Genomic DNA, 21,278 nt, shown 5'->3' on the forward strand with positions numbered 1-21,278 from the left:
AGCCAACTCTCTAACCACCGGAACCTCCGAAACTGAGAGCTGCTCCCTAACCCGCGTATCTACTACATACGCCAAATAACCGGCACACCCGTGCTGTATATACTGTCGAGCCCTGGCTGCCGAACAAAACCCTGATCCCAACCTGGTGCCCTCGCCATATACTACCAGTTCTCCCCCACTTGGGGTTCGAACCACCACCCGCTGCCTCCCACAGTCGATCATGGCGACGAAACGGCTAAGCCAATCCATCCCTACAATCACACACACATCCCCCATGGGGATAGGAATCAAATATATCAGGAAGGACACCCCGAAAATATCCATCTCGCATCCCCGGTAAACCGAAGAAGCAGAAACCCCGTGCTCGTTGGCGATAGAAACTCGCAACGGACACTCAAGATCACCTATCGGCACACTGAACCCTCTAGAGAAAGTCTGAGATACAAACGACCGACTCGCCCCCGAGTCAAATAATACCAAAGCGGGCAAAGAATTCACTAAAAACGTACCTAACCACAGGTACAATCAATAAGCATAACACCAATACAATAACTGAGACAGAGAATAGAAACATACCAGCAACCACATCCGGCGCTGCCTTGGCCTCCTCGGCCGTGAGCTGGAAGGCGCGACCCTGAGCCTTCGGAGGCTCCACCCTGCCTGGCCTCCCATCTCCAATCCTCACAGTGGCTGGCGCGGGACCCTGCGCCGACTTGGCGGCGAGCTGCGGATAGTTGGTCTTCACATGACCAACCTGATGACAATGGTAACAAATCCTCATATCCGCTGGAGGGGCGGACTGACGATAGTCCCTGACATAGTGCCCCTCCTTGCCACAATTGTGGCACCCCCTCCTGCTCTACACACTCCCGAATGAACCCTGCCACACTTTCCACAAGTGCGACTCTGCTGACCCCCAGACCGTGCATCAGCGGTCTTAGACCGCTTAGGCGCCGGCTGAGACTGTACCGGTGCCTGATGCTGCTCCTTCAGCTGCAGCTCTATCTCCAACTCACGCCGCCTCGCGACTTCCTGTAGATCCAGGAGGGTCTCACAACGCTGTGTAGCCACAAACTGTCGTATATCCGTCTTGAGCATACTCAGATAACGAGTCATCTAAGACTGCTCCGACGCAAACTCCAGGCAAAACATAGCCCTCTTTGTGAACATCTGGGTAATCTCCATCACAGATTCCCCATCCTGCCTCAATGTCAAAAACTCCTAAGCAAGCCGCTCCCGTTCCACGCGCGGATCGTAGCGGGTGCGAAACATATCCCGGAACTGCTCCCAAGTAACAGCAGCCCACTGATCATCATAATATGAACCTGTCGTCAATCTCCACCATTCCTTTCCCCCGAGCCTAAGCAGGTTCAGAGCACACCTGACTTTCTGGTCAGCAGGACATGAGCACGTGAAGAAACAGCCCTCCACGTCAGACAACAACCGCATAGCCCTGATCGCATCCTGAGTACCATCAAATGTCGGGGGCCTCGTATTATCGAAGTCCCGGTACTGGAAAGCCCTGCTGGCTCCTTCTCCAACCCCTGCCGCAGTTACAGCCAAAGTGGCTGAAGCGGCTGCTGTCTCTGCCAGAGCTGCATATCGCTCATCAAAATACTCGATCATCGCGGTCTTGATCGACCCAAACATCTCTGGTAGCTGCGCTCGGAAAGCCACAACGACCTCATCGTGCAAAATCTCTCGGATCCTAGCATCCAGCTCCTCAGTCCCCATCTGAACCACGGGCTCAGGTGCTACCGGCACCTCTGGCCCTCCATCCCCCTGTCCCGACCCTGATCCGGATCCCGATCCTGATCCGGACCCAGCAGCAAAACTTCTCGTCACCACCATACTGAAAGATACGTTCAAGACATCAGATACATAACATAACATCGGGAGACCAAAACTCACAAATCCTAGGGGTTGTGACTTCCTTGCTACGCGTATGGGTCCTGTGCTTCCAGTAGTACGGGCCCATACTACCTTCCACACCTACCCATATTTGTCTCAAGTATCACCACAACTCCCTAATACTATACTCAACATAATGTGCGCTCAACCCTCACTACTAGGGGATATTGCCTATCTCACTACTGATCCCACAACTCTGCACAACTCACACCTCCATGGAACTTCCATCAGCCCCTGCAGCGCTAGTGTATGCTAGCCGCACATAACGCTGGACCCGATAGACTTTCGAATATCCAACCCTACCCTAAGGTCGAGTCAGACATTCTCAGGCTATAAGATCTTAACTATACACGGCCGTGATGCATACACTAAACATCTACAGTTATGATGTCAATCATATATACAAGAAACCCTAGGCTAATAGGTATCATATAATCAGGCAAATCTATCACACGATTCCTGAAGATCGATAGCCTAGCACTAGCATGCTGTTCTAACATATCAGAATATCAAATAACTGTATGGTATTTTGGGGTTTACTTACAGGTTCCGACTGATCGTACCCTCTGCATCCTCCATCCTTTCTTTTGAAAACCATTTTTAAAACTTACTTCCCAAAAATCTCCTTGGTTTGAGACTGGATTCACACGAGTGTTCCTCCAATTCACTCAAACCAAGGCTCTGATACCAACTTGTAACATCCATAAATTTCACGCCAAATTCAAACTTTTTAAATCACAAATAAAAGTCAAATAGTATTGTTTACAAAATGTTTTCCAATCAGTATCCATCAGAGTGTCCCAAAATCATAACATAAGGATGAGGAGCGGTACGGTCACACCTTCGCCTTGCCATGATCTCCTGAAGTACCTGAAACAATAAACTGAAAACTGTAAGCCCGAGGGCTTAGTGAGCTACCCCCAAAATACCAATACCACACTGACAATACCATATCAGTAACAATCAATCAATCAATCATGCATATTGGGCCATCGGCCTGACTGGTCCGCCCTACTGGGCCTACAGTCTATCTGAACCCATCCAAGCATACTGGGCCATCGGCCTGACTGGACCGCCCTACTGGGCCTACAGTCTATCTGAATCTATCCCGAGCCTTCGGCATGACTGGTCCGCCTCGTGGGCCTGCAGTCTCCCCGGACCTCTCATAGGGTATGTTGGCCTTCAGCACAAAGCAGGACCGCCTCAACCCAACCAATAAGCAAATAACCAAGTTCGCATAACTATCATATACTGGCATATATAAACATCAACATATATGTCATACTGATCATCAACCATAGAATCCTCTCATAACTAGAGTACCGACCTAGCAGGTCACTAACATACCAATCCTTACGGATCATAAAGCATAACATACTGTCTACCCTGATTCCGATCTAGCAGACCAAACCATGTTGCATACCATAACAATAACAACTAAAGGGCCGGCCTTGGTGCCGTAGACCCTATCGATATAGTGAGGATAACTCACCTTGCAGATGCCGACTCAAAAGGTAGACTCCAATTCTCGGATCACTTGACACAGGCTCCACCACCTATGACCATAACATAATATACTCATAAGTCCTTAACCTTATAAGGTACTCCATAACCCACCAGTCAACCCCTGGTCAAAGTCAAAGTCCTCAGTCAAAGTCAACATTCCATGTTGATCCCAACTCGCCGAGTACCCTCGGCTACTCGCCGAGTTCCTCGAAGCACATTCCACTCGCCGAGTCATCGAGGTGACTCGTCGAGTTCCTTCGATTCCCGTTCAAACTCTAAGGCCACCCGTCGAGTTCCCTTCTTGCCACTCGACGGGCACACACGCATACATATCCTAGGGAAAACTCATCCGACTCGCAGAGTTGTTCTTCAACTCGTCGATTCTTATGGTGATCTTCATCGGACTCGTCGAGTTGTTCATCCAACTCGTCGAGTTCACGGCCATCTTCATGTGACTCACCGAGTCAACCTTGCGACTCGCCGAGTCTATTCAGTCCTTTTTCCATACAGACTTGTTTTGAGCCATGCAACAGCTCCAAATCACAGATCCAAGCTTCTAGGGCATGCTTTTCACGTAAAGTTGCAAACTTTACGTGCATGCATGACTAATAAGGCTCTTAATGCTAAAACTAAGTTCTTAATGGGGCTTCATGTCCAAGAGGGACCTCAATCACGACCAATACAACAACTTTATGATTCTAAAACTTAAGGAGGGTCTAGATCTGAAGTTACAACTTCAGATCTAGCCCATAGCCCACCTTATCAACCTTAAAATCCATGAAAAACCCCCAAACTCAACAAAAAGGAAAAAAGGAAGTAAGGATGGCAACTTGATACCTCCAAGGAATGCTAGCTGAGGTAATTTCTGCTTCCCACACCTTCCTTGCTTCAATTCCTTTGCACTTCTAGCTTTTCTCTTCTAGCGAACCTTTTTTCCAAGCTTAGAACATACCAAAGGGAATACCACACGAATTAGGGTTTTTAAGGAGCTCTCAAAGGACTGCAAAGAGGCCAAAGGAGGCTGAAGCTCCTTTAAATAGGGTGCAAAACCCCGGGACTTAGGGTTTCATCTGCCAGCTCCTAATCGCCGAGTCCCAATATGGACTCGTCGAGTAGGTCACTTAACACGCGATCCCACCCCGCTGCTACTCGATGAGTAGGTCAACCAACTCGTCGAGTAGAGCTTCACCCAATAAATCTTATTTAAATAATACATGAGAATCGGGGCGTTACAACTCTCCCCCACTTGAACTAGACTTCGCCCTCGAAGTCCGTCGGAATAAACAATGCCGGGTAATGCTCGCGCATCTCCGCTTCCGGCTCCCATGTCCACTCGGATCCCCTCCGATGTTCCCACTGTACCTTTACCAAAGGTATTTCCTTGTTCCGCATAATCTTCTTCTTCCTTTCCAAAATAGCCACCGGCCTCTCCACATAGTTCAGGAGTTCATCGACCTGAATGTCATCCAACGATACCACTGCCTCCTGGTCCATAATGCACTTTCGCAATTGCGAAACATGAAATGTGCTGTGGATCCGGCTAAGCTCCTCCGGAAGCTCTAGCCTATAAGCCACCCTGCCAACCCTGGCAACAATCCTGAACGACCTGATGTAGTGGGGACCCAATTTTCCCCTCTTCCTGAAGCGGATCACTCCCTTCCAGGGTGAAACCTTCAGGAGAACCATGTCACCCACCCGAAACTCCAACTCAGATCGGCGTCGGTCGGCGTAACTTTTCTGCCGACTCTGAGCGGTCTGCAGTCGCTGTCTAATCTGCTGTATCATCTCGGTAGTTTGCAGAACTACCTCTGTCCGACCCATCACTCTGTGCCCAACCTCGCCCCAACAGACTGGGATCCTACACTTCCTCCCATACAACAGCTTGAAAGGCAGGGCGCCAATACTGGAATGATAGCTGTTGTTGTAGGCGAACTCTATAAGCGGTAGGTGGGAATCCCAACTCCCACCAAAATCAATGACGCACGCCCTCAACATATCCTCGAGGGTCTGTATGGTCCGCTTAGTCTGCCCATCAGTCTGCGGATGGAACGCTGTACTAAAATGCAACCTCGTACCTAGTTACTCGTGGAACTTCTGCCAAAAACGGGAAGTAAATCGGACATCCCGGTCGGAAACTATGGAAACTGGAACCCCATGGCGAGAGACAATCTCGCGGACGTACAGGTCGTCCAACTTCTCCGCCGACGAACTCTCCCATATAGCTAGGAAATGGGCACTCTTGGTCAATCGATCCACGATGACCCATATAGCATCGAAACCCTTTGCCGTCTTTGGCAACTTCGTGATGAAATCCATCGTGATCCGTTCCCATTTCCACATGGGAATCTCCAGGGGCTGCAACTTACCATGCGGCCTCTGGTGCTCGGCCTTGACCATCCTACATGTCAAGCACCTCTCAACAAACCAAGCGATATCTCGCTTCATGCCCGACCACCAATAACTCGAACTCAGATCACGGTACATCTTGGTGGCTCCCGGATGAATAGAGAAGCGAGACTAATGAGCCTCCTCCATCACTATCTGCCGGACCCCTCCGGTCATCGGAACCCAAACCCGACCGTAACGGGTCAACAATCCGCGGCTATCCTGAACAAACCGGGCGCTTTCGCCCTTAATCTTCTCCAACTTCCAGTTCTCTAGTCTCATACCCTTAATCTGAGCATCCCTGACCAGACCCACCAGCGGGGAATCCACCGCTATCCTCATACACCTAGCTGGGGTCGAGGACCCAACTGACTTGCGGCTCAGAGCATCCGCAACCACGTTCGCTTTACCAGGATGGTAAAGGATCTCACAATCATAGTCCTTGACTACATCCAGGCACCTGCTCTGCCTCATGTTCAGGTTTGGCTGATCCATAATGTGCCTCAAACTCTTGTGATCCGTGTATATGGTACAACGAACCCCGTACAGATAGTGCTTCCAAATCTTGAGAGCGAAGACCACCGCTCCCAACTCAAGATCGTGCGTGGGGTATCTCGCCTCATGCGGCTTTAATTGCCGCGATGCATAAGCTATCACTCGTCCCCTCTGCATGAGGACTGTCCCTAATCCTGTGATGGATGCATCGTAATATACCACGAAATCCTCCACTCCCCCGGGGAGTGTCAACACTGGCGCCTCGCATAACCGCTGCCGGAGGGTCTCAAACGCCCTCTGCTGCTCAGGGCCCCACCGGAAATCCACTCCCTTTCTCGTTAGACGAGTGAGGGGTACGACAACCTTGGATAAATCACGAATGAATCTTCGATAATACCCTGCTAAACCTAAGAAACTCCTGATGTCTGAGGGAGATCTCGGAGTCTCCCACTGCATAACCGCCTCCACCTTGGCCGGATCGACCAAAATCCCATCCTGGTTAACGAGATGTCCGAGGAACTGAACCTCTCGTAACCAAAACTCACACTTCGAGAACTTGGCATACATCTGTTCTCGTCGCAGTACCTCCAGCAGCTCCCTGAGATGCTCCTCATGCTGCTCTCGGGTCTTGGAATATACCAAGATGTCATCTATGAATACAATGACCGAGCGATCGAGCATCGGTCTGCAGACTCGGTTCATCAGATCCATGAACACTGCTGGCGCGTTGGTGATCCCAAACGGCATCACCACGAACTCGTAAAGACCATAACGAGTCTGAAACGCGATCTTCTCCACGTCTCCCTCCCTCACCCTGACATGGTGGTATCCTGATCTCAAATCAATCTTGGAAAACCAAGATGTACCCTGCAGCTGATCAAAAAGATCGTCTATCCTCGGAAGCGGATAACGGTTCTTCACCGTTTACTTGTTCAGCTCCCTATAGTCAATGCACATCCTGTGCGAACCGTCCTTCTTCCTGACTAAAAGGATCGGTGCTCCCCAGGGTGAACTACTCGGACGAATAAAATGCTTACCCAACAGCTCCTGCAGTTGAGATGACAACTCCTGCATCTCCGGCGGTGCCAGTCGGTACGACACCTTAGTGATAGGGGCCGCACCCGGCACTAGATCAATCCTAAACTCAACCTGCCTCTCCGGAGGCACTCCGGGTAACTCATCTGGAAACATATCAGCCAACTCTCTAACCACCGGAACCTCCGAAACTGAGAGCTGCTCCCTAACCCGCGTATCTACTACATACGCCAAATAACCGGCACACCCGTGCTGTATATACTGTCGAGCCCTGGCTGCCGAACAAAACCCTGATCCCAACCTGGTGCCCTCGCCATATACTACCAGTTCTCCCCCACTTGGGGTTCGAACCACCACCCGCTGCCTCCCACAGTCGATCATGGCGACGAAACGGCTAAGCCAATCCATCCCTACAATCACACACACATCCCCCATGGGGATAGGAATCAAATATATCAGGAAGGACACCCCGAAAATATCCATCTCGCATCCCCGGTAAACCGAAGAAGCAGAAACCCCGTGCTCGTTGGCGATAGAAACTCGCAACGGACACTCAAGATCACCTATCGGCACACTGAACCCTCTAGAGAAAGTCTGAGATACAAACGACCGACTCGCCCCCGAGTCAAATAATACCAAAGCGGGCAAAGAATTCACTAAAAACGTACCTAACCACAGGTACAATCAATAAGCATAACACCAATACAATAACTGAGACAGAGAATAGAAACATACCAGCAACCACATCCGGCGCTGCCTTGGCCTCCTCGGCCGTGAGCTGGAAGGCGCGACCCTGAGCCTTCGGAGGCTCCACCCTGCCTGGCCTCCCATCTCCAATCCTCACAGTGGCTGGCGCGGGACCCTGCGCCGACTTGGCGGCGAGCTGCGGATAGTTGGTCTTCACATGACCAACCTGATGACAATGGTAACAAATCCTCATATCCGCTGGAGGGGCGGACTGACGATAGTCCCTGACATAGTGCCCCTCCTTGCCACAATTGTGGCACCCCCTCCTGCTCTACACACTCCCGAATGAACCCTGCCACACTTTCCACAAGTGCGACTCTGCTGACCCCCAGACCGTGCATCAGCGGTCTTAGACCGCTTAGGCGCCGGCTGAGACTGTACCGGTGCCTGATGCTGCTCCTTCAGCTGCAGCTCTATCTCCAACTCACGCCGCCTCGCGACTTCCTGTAGATCCAGGAGGGTCTCACAACGCTGTGTAGCCACAAACTGTCGTATATCCGTCTTGAGCATACTCAGATAACGAGTCATCTAAGACTGCTCCGACGCAAACTCCAGGCAAAACATAGCCCTCTTTGTGAACATCTGGGTAATCTCCATCACAGATTCCCCATCCTGCCTCAATGTCAAAAACTCCTAAGCAAGCCGCTCCCGTTCCACGCGCGGATCGTAGCGGGTGCGAAACATATCCCGGAACTGCTCCCAAGTAACAGCAGCCCACTGATCATCATAATATGAACCTGTCGTCAATCTCCACCATTCCTTTCCCCCGAGCCTAAGCAGGTTCAGAGCACACCTGACTTTCTGGTCAGCAGGACATGAGCACGTGAAGAAACAGCCCTCCACGTCAGACAACAACCGCATAGCCCTGATCGCATCCTGAGTACCATCAAATGTCGGGGGCCTCGTATTATCGAAGTCCCGGTACTGGAAAGCCCTGCTGGCTCCTTCTCCAACCCCTGCCGCAGTTACAGCCAAAGTGGCTGAAGCGGCTGCTGTCTCTGCCAGAGCTGCATATCGCTCATCAAAATACTCGATCATCGCGGTCTTGATCGACCCAAACATCTCTGGTAGCTGCGCTCGGAAAGCCACAACGACCTCATCGTGCAAAATCTCTCGGATCCTAGCATCCAGCTCCTCAGTCCCCATCTGAACCACGGGCTCAGGTGCTACCGGCACCTCTGGCCCTCCATCCCCCTGTCCCGACCCTGATCCGGATCCCGATCCTGATCCGGACCCAGCAGCAAAACTTCTCGTCACCACCATACTGAAAGATACGTTCAAGACATCAGATACATAACATAACATCGGGAGACCAAAACTCACAAATCCTAGGGGTTGTGACTTCCTTGCTACGCGTATGGGTCCTGTGCTTCCAGTAGTACGGGCCCATACTACCTTCCACACCTACCCATATTTGTCTCAAGTATCACCACAACTCCCTAATACTATACTCAACATAATGTGCGCTCAACCCTCACTACTAGGGGATATTGCCTATCTCACTACTGATCCCACAACTCTGCACAACTCACACCTCCATGGAACTTCCATCAGCCCCTGCAGCGCTAGTGTATGCTAGCCGCACATAACGCTGGACCCGATAGACTTTCGAATATCCAACCCTACCCTAAGGTCGAGTCAGACATTCTCAGGCTATAAGATCTTAACTATACACGGCCGTGATGCATACACTAAACATCTACAGTTATGATGTCAATCATATATACAAGAAACCCTAGGCTAATAGGTATCATATAATCAGGCAAATCTATCACACGATTCCTGAAGATCGATAGCCTAGCACTAGCATGCTGTTCTAACATATCAGAATATCAAATAACTGTATGGTATTTTGGGGTTTACTTACAGGTTCCGACTGATCGTACCCTCTGCATCCTCCATCCTTTCTTTTGAAAACCATTTTTAAAACTTACTTCCCAAAAATCTCCTTGGTTTGAGACTGGATTCACACGAGTGTTCCTCCAATTCACTCAAACCAAGGCTCTGATACCAACTTGTAACATCCATAAATTTCACGCCAAATTCAAACTTTTTAAATCACAAATAAAAGTCAAATAGTATTGTTTACAAAATGTTTTCCAATCAGTATCCATCAGAGTGTCCCAAAATCATAACATAAGGATGAGGAGCGGTACGGTCACACCTTCGCCTTGCCATGATCTCCTGAAGTACCTGAAACAATAAACTGAAAACTGTAAGCCCGAGGGCTTAGTGAGCTACCCCCAAAATACCAATACCACACTGACAATACCATATCAGTAACAATCAATCAATCAATCATGCATATTGGGCCATCGGCCTGACTGGTCCGCCCTACTGGGCCTACAGTCTATCTGAACCCATCCAAGCATACTGGGCCATCGGCCTGACTGGACCGCCCTACTGGGCCTACAGTCTATCTGAATCTATCCCGAGCCTTCGGCATGACTGGTCCGCCTCGTGGGCCTGCAGTCTCCCCGGACCTCTCATAGGGTATGTTGGCCTTCAGCACAAAGCAGGACCGCCTCAACCCAACCAATAAGCAAATAACCAAGTTCGCATAACTATCATATACTGGCATATATAAACATCAACATATATGTCATACTGATCATCAACCATAGAATCCTCTCATAACTAGAGTACCGACCTAGCAGGTCACTAACATACCAATCCTTACGGATCATAAAGCATAACATACTGTCTACCCTGATTCCGATCTAGCAGACCAAACCATGTTGCATACCATAACAATAACAACTAAAGGGCCGGCCTTGGTGCCGTAGACCCTATCGATATAGTGAGGATAACTCACCTTGCAGATGCCGACTCAAAAGGTAGACTCCAATTCTCGGATCACTTGACACAGGCTCCACCACCTATGACCATAACATAATATACTCATAAGTCCTTAACCTTATAAGGTACTCCATAACCCACCAGTCAACCCCTGGTCAAAGTCAAAGTCCTCAGTCAAAGTCAACATTCCATGTTGATCCCAACTCGCCGAGTACCCTCGGCTACTCGCCGAGTTCCTCGAAGCACATTCCACTCGCCGAGTCATCGAGGTGACTCGTCGAGTTCCTTCGATTCCCGTTCAAACTCTAAGGCCACCCGTCGAGTTCCCTTCTTGCCACTCGACGGGCACACACGCATACATATCCTAGGGAAAACTCATCCGACTCGCAGAGTTGTTCTTCAACTCGTCGATTCTTATGGTGATCTTCATCGGACTCGTCGAGTTGTTCATCCAACTCGTCGAGTTCACGGCCATCTTCATGTGACTCACCGAGTCAACCTTGCGACTCGCCGAGTCTATTCAGTCCTTTTTCCATACAGACTTGTTTTGAGCCATGCAACAGCTCCAAATCACAGATCCAAGCTTCTAGGGCATGCTTTTCACGTAAAGTTGCAAACTTTACGTGCATGCATGACTAATAAGGCTCTTAATGCTAAAACTAAGTTCTTAATGGGGCTTCATGTCCAAGAGGGACCTCAATCACGACCAATACAACAACTTTATGATTCTAAAACTTAAGGAGGGTCCAGATCTGAAGTTACAACTTCAGATCTAGCCCATAGCCCACCTTATCAACCTTAAAATCCATGAAAAACCCCCAAACTCAACAAAAAGGAAAAAAGGAAGTAAGGATGGCAACTTGATACCTCCAAGGAATGCTAGCTGAGGTAATTTCTGCTTCCCACACCTTCCTTGCTTCAATTCCTTTGCACTTCTAGCTTTTCTCTTCTAGCGAACCTTTTTTCCAAGCTTAGAACATACCAAAGGGAATACCACACGAATTAGGGTTTTTAAGGAGCTCTCAAAGGACTGCAAAGAGGCCAAAGGAGGCTGAAGCTCCTTTAAATAGGGTGCAAAACCCCGGGACTTAGGGTTTCATCTGCCAGCTCCAACTCGTCGAGTCCCAATATGGACTCGTCGAGTAGGTCACTTAACACGCGATCCCACCCCGCTGCTACTCGACGAGTAGGTCAACCAACTCCTCGAGTAGAGCTTCACCCAATAAATCTTATTTAAACAATACCTGAGAATCGGGGCGTTACAGATTATGTTTTTTAAGCTTAAAACTATATAATTTTGAGAGTTTTATACCTAACCTTAAATACATGACAGCCACATATTCTTTATCCCCTATATATATATATATATATATATATAATATATATATATATATATATATATATATATATATATATATATATATATATAAGGTTAGGTTATTGTGTTCTAACTATCTATTGTGTATATGTAAGATTAATTCTGGACCAATCATTTTGGTTATTTTAAGAAAATAATTAATACATATTATATGTTGAAGATGTAATAAGTATTAATTAAATCTTCAACATTTAATATACATTAATTACTTTTCTTAAAATAATTAAAATTATTGGTCCAGAATCAATCTTAAATGCACACAATAGATAGTAGAAACATTTGAACCTAACTCTCTCTTTTTCTTTCTCTCTCTCTCTCTCTCTTTCTCTCTCTCTCTCTCTCTCTCTATATATATATATATATATATATATATATATATATATATATATATATATATATATATATATATATATATATATATATATATATAATTATATATAGAGCTAGGTTCATTTGTTTAAACTAAGTATTGTGTTATCGTATGCATAAATGTGGGACAAGAATTTGTTAACCGTATTCTATAAGAAATAATGTATTTTTTGTTTTTATTCTTCAATTGATTGTTCAAGAATTTGTTATTCTACAAGAAGTTCAAGAATTTATGGTTCAAGAATATTTTTATTTTTGAGTAAATAATTAAATAAATAAACATATTCTGTCAGAATGTCCGAATTAATAGTTATAATTCGTAAAATCAGATTTTTAAAATTAATAGAATCTATGATCCCTTAAAATATGTAATTTTCCTTTATTAAATCTATTTTAATTCAATAATATATATTAATCACTTTCTTAAAATAAGTAAAATTGATTGACCCACAGTTATGAATACAATAACACAATAATTACTTTGAATAGAATAACCTAGGTCTATATATATATATATATATATATATATATATATATATATATATATATATATATATATATATATATATATAGGCTTATGTTATTCTATTTAAACTAATTATTGTGTGATTGTATGCATAAATGTGGGCCAATCATTTTACTTATTTTAAGAAAATGATTAATACATATTATTAAATTAAAGATAATTGAAAAATACCATCTAATTTCATTCCAAGGGTATTTTAGACAATTGAGATCAATTTAAAAAAGGAAACTTCCATATTTTTAGGGATAATTAATTCTCTTGATTTTAAAATTCTGAATTTTTTAATTAATTCAATTTTAACTATAACATAATTTGTAATTTTTAATTAACCCCGATTTTATTCTGTTAGAATGACCTTCTGTTAGAATTATATTCTCTAGGAATGTCAGTATACATATTTCTGTTATAATGAACTTCTATGAGAATATCACTGACTAGTAACAAAATTTTGGATATAACTTCAATTTTTCATTACCTTCTTAAAAAATAAAAACATTATATAATATTCTATGACAATAAAATACTCACTAATAACAAACAAAAACATGTATATTATTCCACCTGAATATTCTAACGGAATATATTATTACATATAGTCCCATCATTCTATTGTAGACTATTCTATCAGAATATAACGACGAATAGTTCTCCTATTCTGACGGAACTGGAATTCGATATTCCATTCCGGCTGAATTGCTGTCAGAAATGCTGAAATTCATCCTTGCAGAATATGTAATTTTCGGTCTCAGCTTCCCACACTAACCCACACACAAAATTGCTTTATCACAGCCTGAAACAAAAAATATCTAGAATATTAACAAACTGATGATAGATAGCCATCTACACTCTACACAATACATACATAAGAAACAAACTAGTACATGAATTCAGGTTTTTCAGTAACGTTTAACTCACAGGATTCGTCTCGATTGCTTTAGGAGGTTGCTCCTGTCCAGTGAGCCATTTCCACAAATCTGGATTTTCCTGCAATACAAAAGTAAGTAAGATGGATGTTAACCCTAGGTGTAATCTATTACTGGTAATTATTAGCAATAATATTTGTGGAATTTACCAGGTCGAGGACAGTAATAAGCGATTTGATCCCCTTTACATCTAAAGATCCAATGTGATTCTCCACCCAACTTCCTAGAACTAAGTCCAGCTCCAGAAAACCCCTTTGTTTGCTTCTATAAAACAACCTACTCCGATTTACAACAAAAGTCACAAATCAGAAATGAATCACGCTTCTGGAAGTCAAATAGGGATATGAAAAATCAAACCTGTTAGTTAATCTTCGCTTGCTTTCTTCGTTAGACAAATCGAAATCTAGGGATTCGACGCCGTCATTAGAAGAATAGAAACGAGAGAATGAATTAACATAAGGCCTGAAACTCACAGAAAACCATCGATAGAAGAACAAAATTTGGCAAACCACACACACACACACAAGCACAAGATTATGAACCTGTAGAGAGTTTGATACGGAATGGTGACGTTTGACGATGCGCCGCCGAGTACACGAGCCGGGGCGGCTGTTGAATTAAGGAAGCGTGATATGCCAAACAACACACTTATAAAGAAGACGATGAAGGGCAACCCCACAAAGGGTCGCTGGTGTTGATTCGTTGCAGAACTCGTCGCAGAACTCATCGGGATTCGGTCTGGGATCGTCGGCGATGCATCGTATTTGAAGAAGCAACGTCCGGTGGGGATGTTGAAGAGAGCGAGGAGTGATGGTCCCATTAGGGCAGCGATTATCCATGAGTCGGATTGGGCTTGGATCCAGCAAAGGTCTTGGATTCCAAGTTTGGAGTTCTGATCGATTTGGAGGAAGAGCGAAGGGGCTGATTTTTGGCGAAGGTCGATGAGGCAGATACGACGTTGGCGGTCGCAGGCGGCAATGAGAAGGTGAGGAAGACCGGATAATTTATTTAGGTTTTAAGGTGAGGAAGACCAGTGATTATCCCATGATTATAGGGATTATTTTTGGAAGTTACTAAACAAATTACTAAATTACCCTTATCTATTTTTTAATTATTTAATTTTTTATTTAATTTTCATTGGCCTACATTTATGCATACAATAGCACAATAAATACTTTAAACACCTGAACCTATCTCTCTCTCTCTCTCTCTATATATATATATATATATATATATATATATATATATATATATATATATATATATATCTTTTCCCCCATTCTTCGCATAGATTACCTATCGTCACCATCTTTTTTCGAAAACTGAAATAGAATTGATCTTTAGGAATTATTGTTAAGAACGACCCATAAGAATCGTTTATTTGGGTTCATCAACATCATTCTTTGTCAAATCAAGAATTTTACGTAAAACCCTAGTTTTTTGCAATGTCCGTGTGTATCGAATTCTGGTAGAATGCGGAGTCCACGATCAAGTTCAAGATTGAGAAAGACTTCAAGGCTAAGTTCAAGAATACTTCTGTATCACCTATTAACTTGGACGATGAAGATTTCGTTAATCCTATACAAGGTTACTGGTCATTATTGTTTAGGGGTGTATTTGATTGCGGTAAAGGTTTAAATATTCTGTAATAATGTTTTGTAAGGTTTATAAAATAGCTATTTGGTAACAAATGAGTCAGAACGTTAGTTTGTAAAAAAGGGGTTTTTGGTCCAAAAACATGGTAAAGATATGAATGTTATTTTTGAAATGGTAAAAATTTGTTTTATGTCGTATATTCTTCAAGAATATGAATCCATACAGGATGTAAAGTGATTCTTAAAAGAGTTTGTTTTTAGGACTTGTAAGACATACAACAAAGTCCAAAAGAATGTAATTTTTTTTTGTGTGTATATATCTTCTAGAATGTAAACATATAAAGGGGAGTAACTTATTTTAAAAGAATTCGTTTTGTAGGGAGTGTAATCCATATTGAATATTCTAACAGAATGTGATTTAAAATTGCTTTTGTGTATACATTCTTTATAATGACTTTTTTGTTAATACATAAAATTTCAATAGAATATATATGGTGTACTGTATGTAAAAAGGTTTTAAATGTTACAATTTCTTTAACTTTAATTATGCATAAATGTGTATTATAGTACAAAAGAACTTTACATAATTTAAGGTTTTTTGATCTATATACAAAGTATCATAAAGGTAAAAAGGATAGTTTGATTAGTACAAATGATTTGTTGTGCTTATTATTGAAAAAAAATAGTATTTGTAACTATTTCATTGATTTTTAATTACACTTATATTGGAATATTAAACAATTAAGTTGTTGTAGTGTGTTTTGGTGTACTCGTTTTGCAGGAATGATTATGGTTTATTGGTTATTAGTATTCAATATTATGATAGAATCTATCAGGTGTATTTTTTTATAAAGACTTGTTTTTTTTTTTATTATTTGATTGTTGATTATGCATCAAGAAGGTTATAACCTTTTCCATTCAAATTCTAACAAAGTGTAATTATTGTATTTATTTTGAATGTGTACTCATGTAGAGGTTGCACTGCAAACAGTGATACTGGGAATAGAACAAGCAATGAAAAATGTAAAAGAAGAATTACAAGATGAACAAATCGCATATTCTGTCTTAAGAATGAAATAATTTCAATATTCTCTAAGAATACATTTATTTAAGTTTTATCAATCAAACTACAAATAATTTATATATGCTTGAAACATAAACTCTTGTTTTTATAAAAAATAAATTACATTCTAGAATCTAATTCTTAACAATGATTGGAAATCAACAAGGAATGGATAAAGGAAAAAAAAAGTTCCTTCATTCAAAAATGTTGTAAAAGATGATAATTTTGAACAATAAAAGTTGATTTTTTCAAGAATATAATTCTCATAAACACATACATCTTATATTCCTTTCAAGAATTTTCACATTCTAAGTCGATATTAGTAACAGAATTGTTGCAATTCTTGCTGAAATTCGAACAGAATTGCAATTTTTTCATTGACGAGAAATTGAAATTAGTTATTCCATTCTTTAAGAATACCAAAACAAATGGGAGAATTCATCAATGATATGTTATATCGTGTTAATGACATGTTATATCGTGTTACTGCCCGTGTTGTCTCACTCGTTGAAAGAAGTAGTGTCTACTTTAATTTGGACAGAAGTGAAGTTCTTTGTGGCCTTGGCTTTCAGGCTGCATCAACTTCCAACAAAATATGAGGCACTTGACTATCTCAGATACCAAATCAATCTTAATAATTGAAAATAAAAAAATTAATAAAGATCACTAAAAATTATGATTATACTTGAATAAAAAAAAAATAAGAAAGAACCTTTATGTTGGGAGTACTCTTTTGTTCCTTCAAAACGCAATGATGTAAATGTAATGGAAAGAAATGGAAATGAGAGGCTATAAATTATTACATAAATAACTGAAAGTGCATTGCTATTGTTTATTACTGGTTCATCATAATGCCCAATTGCTTTTTTGTATTAACATCATAAAGAAAATCCTTACGAAGATAAGTTGTAGAATTAGAATCTATAGAAATTGGAACCACTTTTGGTTTTTCAATCCCATCATCCATTAGTTTAATAGTCAATCTAGAATGACAAGCTAACTAAAAAAATAAGAAAATAAATACATCTGGTATTGGATTAAACCAATCTAAATCATACCTACAAGATGCTAAAGAGTCATCATGGTTCAAATTGAATAAGTATACATCAAATTGGCTTAAAAACATCTAGAAATCAAGAGATGATTATTCTTTGGAGCAATACATCGAACAGTTGGTGTGTGCAACAGTTGCAAAGAGAACATATGCGGAAAGTGCCTAAAGTGTAGCTATTAATTGTTGTTTCCATTGACAAAACCAGAAAAAAAAACAATGGGAAAAGTGGAATAATTGATCAAATATTTTATTACAAACAACCAAATAAATTTGATCACAGTAGGCATATGTTGAACAATCAATTAACTTGAAAATAATTTAGAAAAAATATCAATATTGAGTAACCTACCTAATCTGGAAGATAAAGAAGAACATTTCTGTGGATTTTATAATCAAAGTAAATTTTTCGTTTAAATGAGGTTGAGAGATCGAACAGTCAAATCCGTAAGGTGATTGTCATCGAGACATCGACAATGGACAAGAGAAAAAGAGGTGAAAAATAAAATGGGTATGTGACAAAATAAAGTCAACTAGCCATAAATATAGAGATTAATATTTGATTTAATTAAGACTATTAGGTGTGGGCAACTTGAAGTGATGTTATAACAAGAAGCAACAAGAAGAGGGGGTGGTGTTCATGGTGTTATAACACCCGTTAAAAGGAGAGAGATAGAGATAGATAATGTGTGCAGCCAATAGATGATCTTGTTTCATCTAGTCATGGCCACAACAAGAAGCAACACAACTAGATATTGTTGGATTAATGTCTAAGTCCATAACTATAATTGGTAAGACTTGACCCGACCCGGCATGGTCCATTTGGGTTGCATGGCATCATGCATTTGGATAGACTATAATGAGAGAAATAACACTTAAGGTTGGTTAATATATTATAAGTTCTAATATATTAATAAGGTTATTTAATTAGTATTGATCAAGAATTAATTTGGAATTAATTAAGTGATCAAAAGGAGACTAATTAAATATATGGGTTGATTGTGTAAATCATTCATTCTTTTATATGTGGGCTTGTGATCCAAGATTCCTTATGTTGGACTAAGTCCATGGGGTGACCCATGGATACTCCGTGGAGGTTAAAATCCATGGAGCATAAGGAATGGGTAAAGTTATGAGTTACATAGTGTAACCCTAATAGCCACCATATAAAAGAATCCCATGGCTCAAGAAATCGTGCACTAATGTGTGAATATGAGGGCTAGACGATTTCAAAGAGTGATTCATTTTCTCTCAAGTCATTCCATGTGCATTTGGTGTTGTGTGAACCATTTGAGGTGTCACACTTGGGGCACTAGGCACTCAAGCTTCATGAAGACATTCTACATCAAAGAGGTATGTAATTCTAACTTGTTATGTTCATATGAATCAATGATATTATGCTAGTTAGGATGAATACCTTGGAAAGTTCATATTTGCATTTATAATAGAGAAAACATAGATCCAAGGTATTTAGGGTTGCATGTACACTTAGGAGTGTTAGAATGCTCAAAACCCAACAGTGATATCAGAGCCTAGGCTTGTTTTCTTGTTATACTTGCAAAAACTGCTTAAAAATCAAAGTTTTGTGCTGTCTGGACAACGGACTCGGTGAGTCCATCAGGGGACTCGACGAGTCCATGCCTTAAAAGTGGTCAAAACGATCCAACTCGCCGAGTTGGTTCATGCACTCGACGAGTTGGACCCCCTGACAGCATATTTTCGAGTTTTTTTGGCTGGAAATGGACTAGGAACATTACCATAAGATGTTTTTGGACTTATAAACTTGTTTTTGATGTGGTAATGTTCATGCTAATCCAATTTCAAAGATAATTGTCAAAAGATTCATGTTTTGTATTAGTTTAAAAGTTATGCTAAATACTTGGAAAAGTTTGATGTGAATTATCTTTGTTCATATGAGTTGCTTAGATTAATAGAAAAGTTAATTGATTATGTGTTTTCAATCCATTTTAATCTAAGAGTTGATTCTAAAATGTGTTTTTGTAACTTGTCCTCAAGTTATATGAAAAGTCACATTTAAGTTTCATAAAAACTCATAAAAGTTGGCAATGGTTACAAAAATGAAGAGTCTTGTCCTCAAGTTATGGAGGTTCAAGAGTCACTTCATTAAGTAATAAAATATATAACCTTAATTAATTCCATAAGTTACAAAATAAAGAAAAGTTACATTCTTTTATTAGTTTAAGGTCTTCCATAACTTGTCCTCAAGTTATGGAACTTGAAGAGTCTTTTAATTAAAACTACTTTAAACACATAAGTTATGGAATTAATTAGTTTTGAATAGTTTCAAAACTTGCCCTCAAAGTTTTGGAATTAGAAAAGTTTTCACTTATGAATACTTTAATTCCAAGTTAGCCCTTAGAGTTTTAAAAGTTAAAATTCAACCCTTATACTTTATAATATTATAAGATAATAATATATATACATGTATAAGAGCAAGTCAGTCTTACCATTAGTGGGCCTCATTCACGAAGCCAGTCTATAAGGGGGGTATAAGGTTGTTGCCTATAAAATGGCAGCTTAATGGGTGTCCACTCTCACCCACCGCTTCCTTGACCGGTGGAGGGTCGTTAGCCGAACGGGTAGGACAAGGACTATAATTCTCCCTTCATTAAAAGTATTAATGATAAATACTAAGTAACTAAACACTTATAAATTCGCAATCTTAGTTACTTAGGAAAATGTGAATAAGGTGCTAATCCATGAAATTACACTTTGCACTTTGTTTATGTCGTTAATGGAGCGTGTGTGGTTTACCGGCACACTAGCTTAATTTAACAAGGTAGGCAAAGGGTTTCTTAAAGTTTATCATAGGCCGGTGGAGCGTGTGTGGTTTACCGGCACATCGGTTGGGTGGTAAACATTTAAGAGTACCAAGTAATATGCATGGTTACTTCACACCTTGTTTTGTGATCCTCGGCATCCCAGTCACAAAACCTGAAGGGCACACTCGAGATTGAAACATGCCATTGAAAAGTTCAATGAATCTCAAAAGAATCTAGGAGTTTCAAAACCAATTAAAACTTAATAATAATACATTTTGTTTATCTTGGTAGAAATTGGTGAATCGTCATTCACCTACCTTCAAATATTTTATAGCTTGGATTACGACATCCCTCTTCTAAGTTATAAAATTGTTTGTTGGGTCCTAGCCTTAATATTTCATATTGGGTGTCATATTAAGGACCTTAGATCAACTATCTTGAATATCTCCCAAAAGATGTCTAAGTTCAGACATCTATGATCTTCCCAAATCTCTTGAAACAAGCTTTCCTAAATGAAGATGATGTCCCATGGAAATCATACTTCTTTCACCTCCTACAATTATTCTCCCTAACCCACAAGTTTAAGGTCACTCAAGCCCTATTGGCAAGGCAAGGTCTAGGTGTGATCACATCTTGGAGATGAAGTCACATATTGACAAGCCGGGAGAGTTGGGTGTCAAAGTCTTGAGAAAGTTGGTGGTTCAATCACTTT

The 21,278-nt window shown here is 41.6% G+C and overlaps 1 protein-coding gene across 1 annotated transcript; it reads right to left on the bottom strand.

The window, feature by feature from the left end:
* Positions 1–8,607: 8,607 nt before the first annotated feature.
* On the bottom strand, positions 8,608–14,894 carry LOC145164101 (succinate dehydrogenase assembly factor 2, mitochondrial-like). The gene is made up of 5 exons (XM_079082825.1): positions 14,617–14,894; positions 14,432–14,536; positions 14,224–14,350; positions 14,067–14,135; positions 8,608–8,661 (listed from the first exon to the last, which is right to left on the bottom strand). Exons 1-5 carry the CDS (start codon positions 14,892–14,894, stop codon positions 8,608–8,610), a joined length of 633 nt encoding a protein of 210 aa, XP_078938951.1.
* Between the last annotated feature and the right edge of the window lie 6,384 nt (positions 14,895–21,278).

The sequence above is a fragment of the Lactuca virosa genome, chromosome 3 (assembly GCF_052849685.1).
Source record: "Lactuca virosa cultivar CGN04683 chromosome 3, Lactuca_virosa_CGN04683_v6, whole genome shotgun sequence".
NCBI classification, from domain to species: domain Eukaryota; kingdom Viridiplantae; phylum Streptophyta; class Magnoliopsida; order Asterales; family Asteraceae; genus Lactuca; species Lactuca virosa.

Excerpts from the sequence above, each read along its gene's own strand:
- LOC145164101 (XM_079082825.1), bottom strand. The coding sequence starts at position 14,894 with ATGGGACCATCACTCCTCGCTCTCTTCAACATCCCCACCGGACGTTGC. Across the intron at positions 14,351-14,431 it reads AAGCGAAGATTAACTAACAG|GTTGTTTTATAGAAGCAAAC; the intron begins GTTTGATTTTTC and ends AAATCGGAGTAG. Across the intron at positions 14,136-14,223 it reads TTATTACTGTCCTCGACCTG|GAAAATCCAGATTTGTGGAA; the intron begins GTAAATTCCACA and ends TTTGTATTGCAG.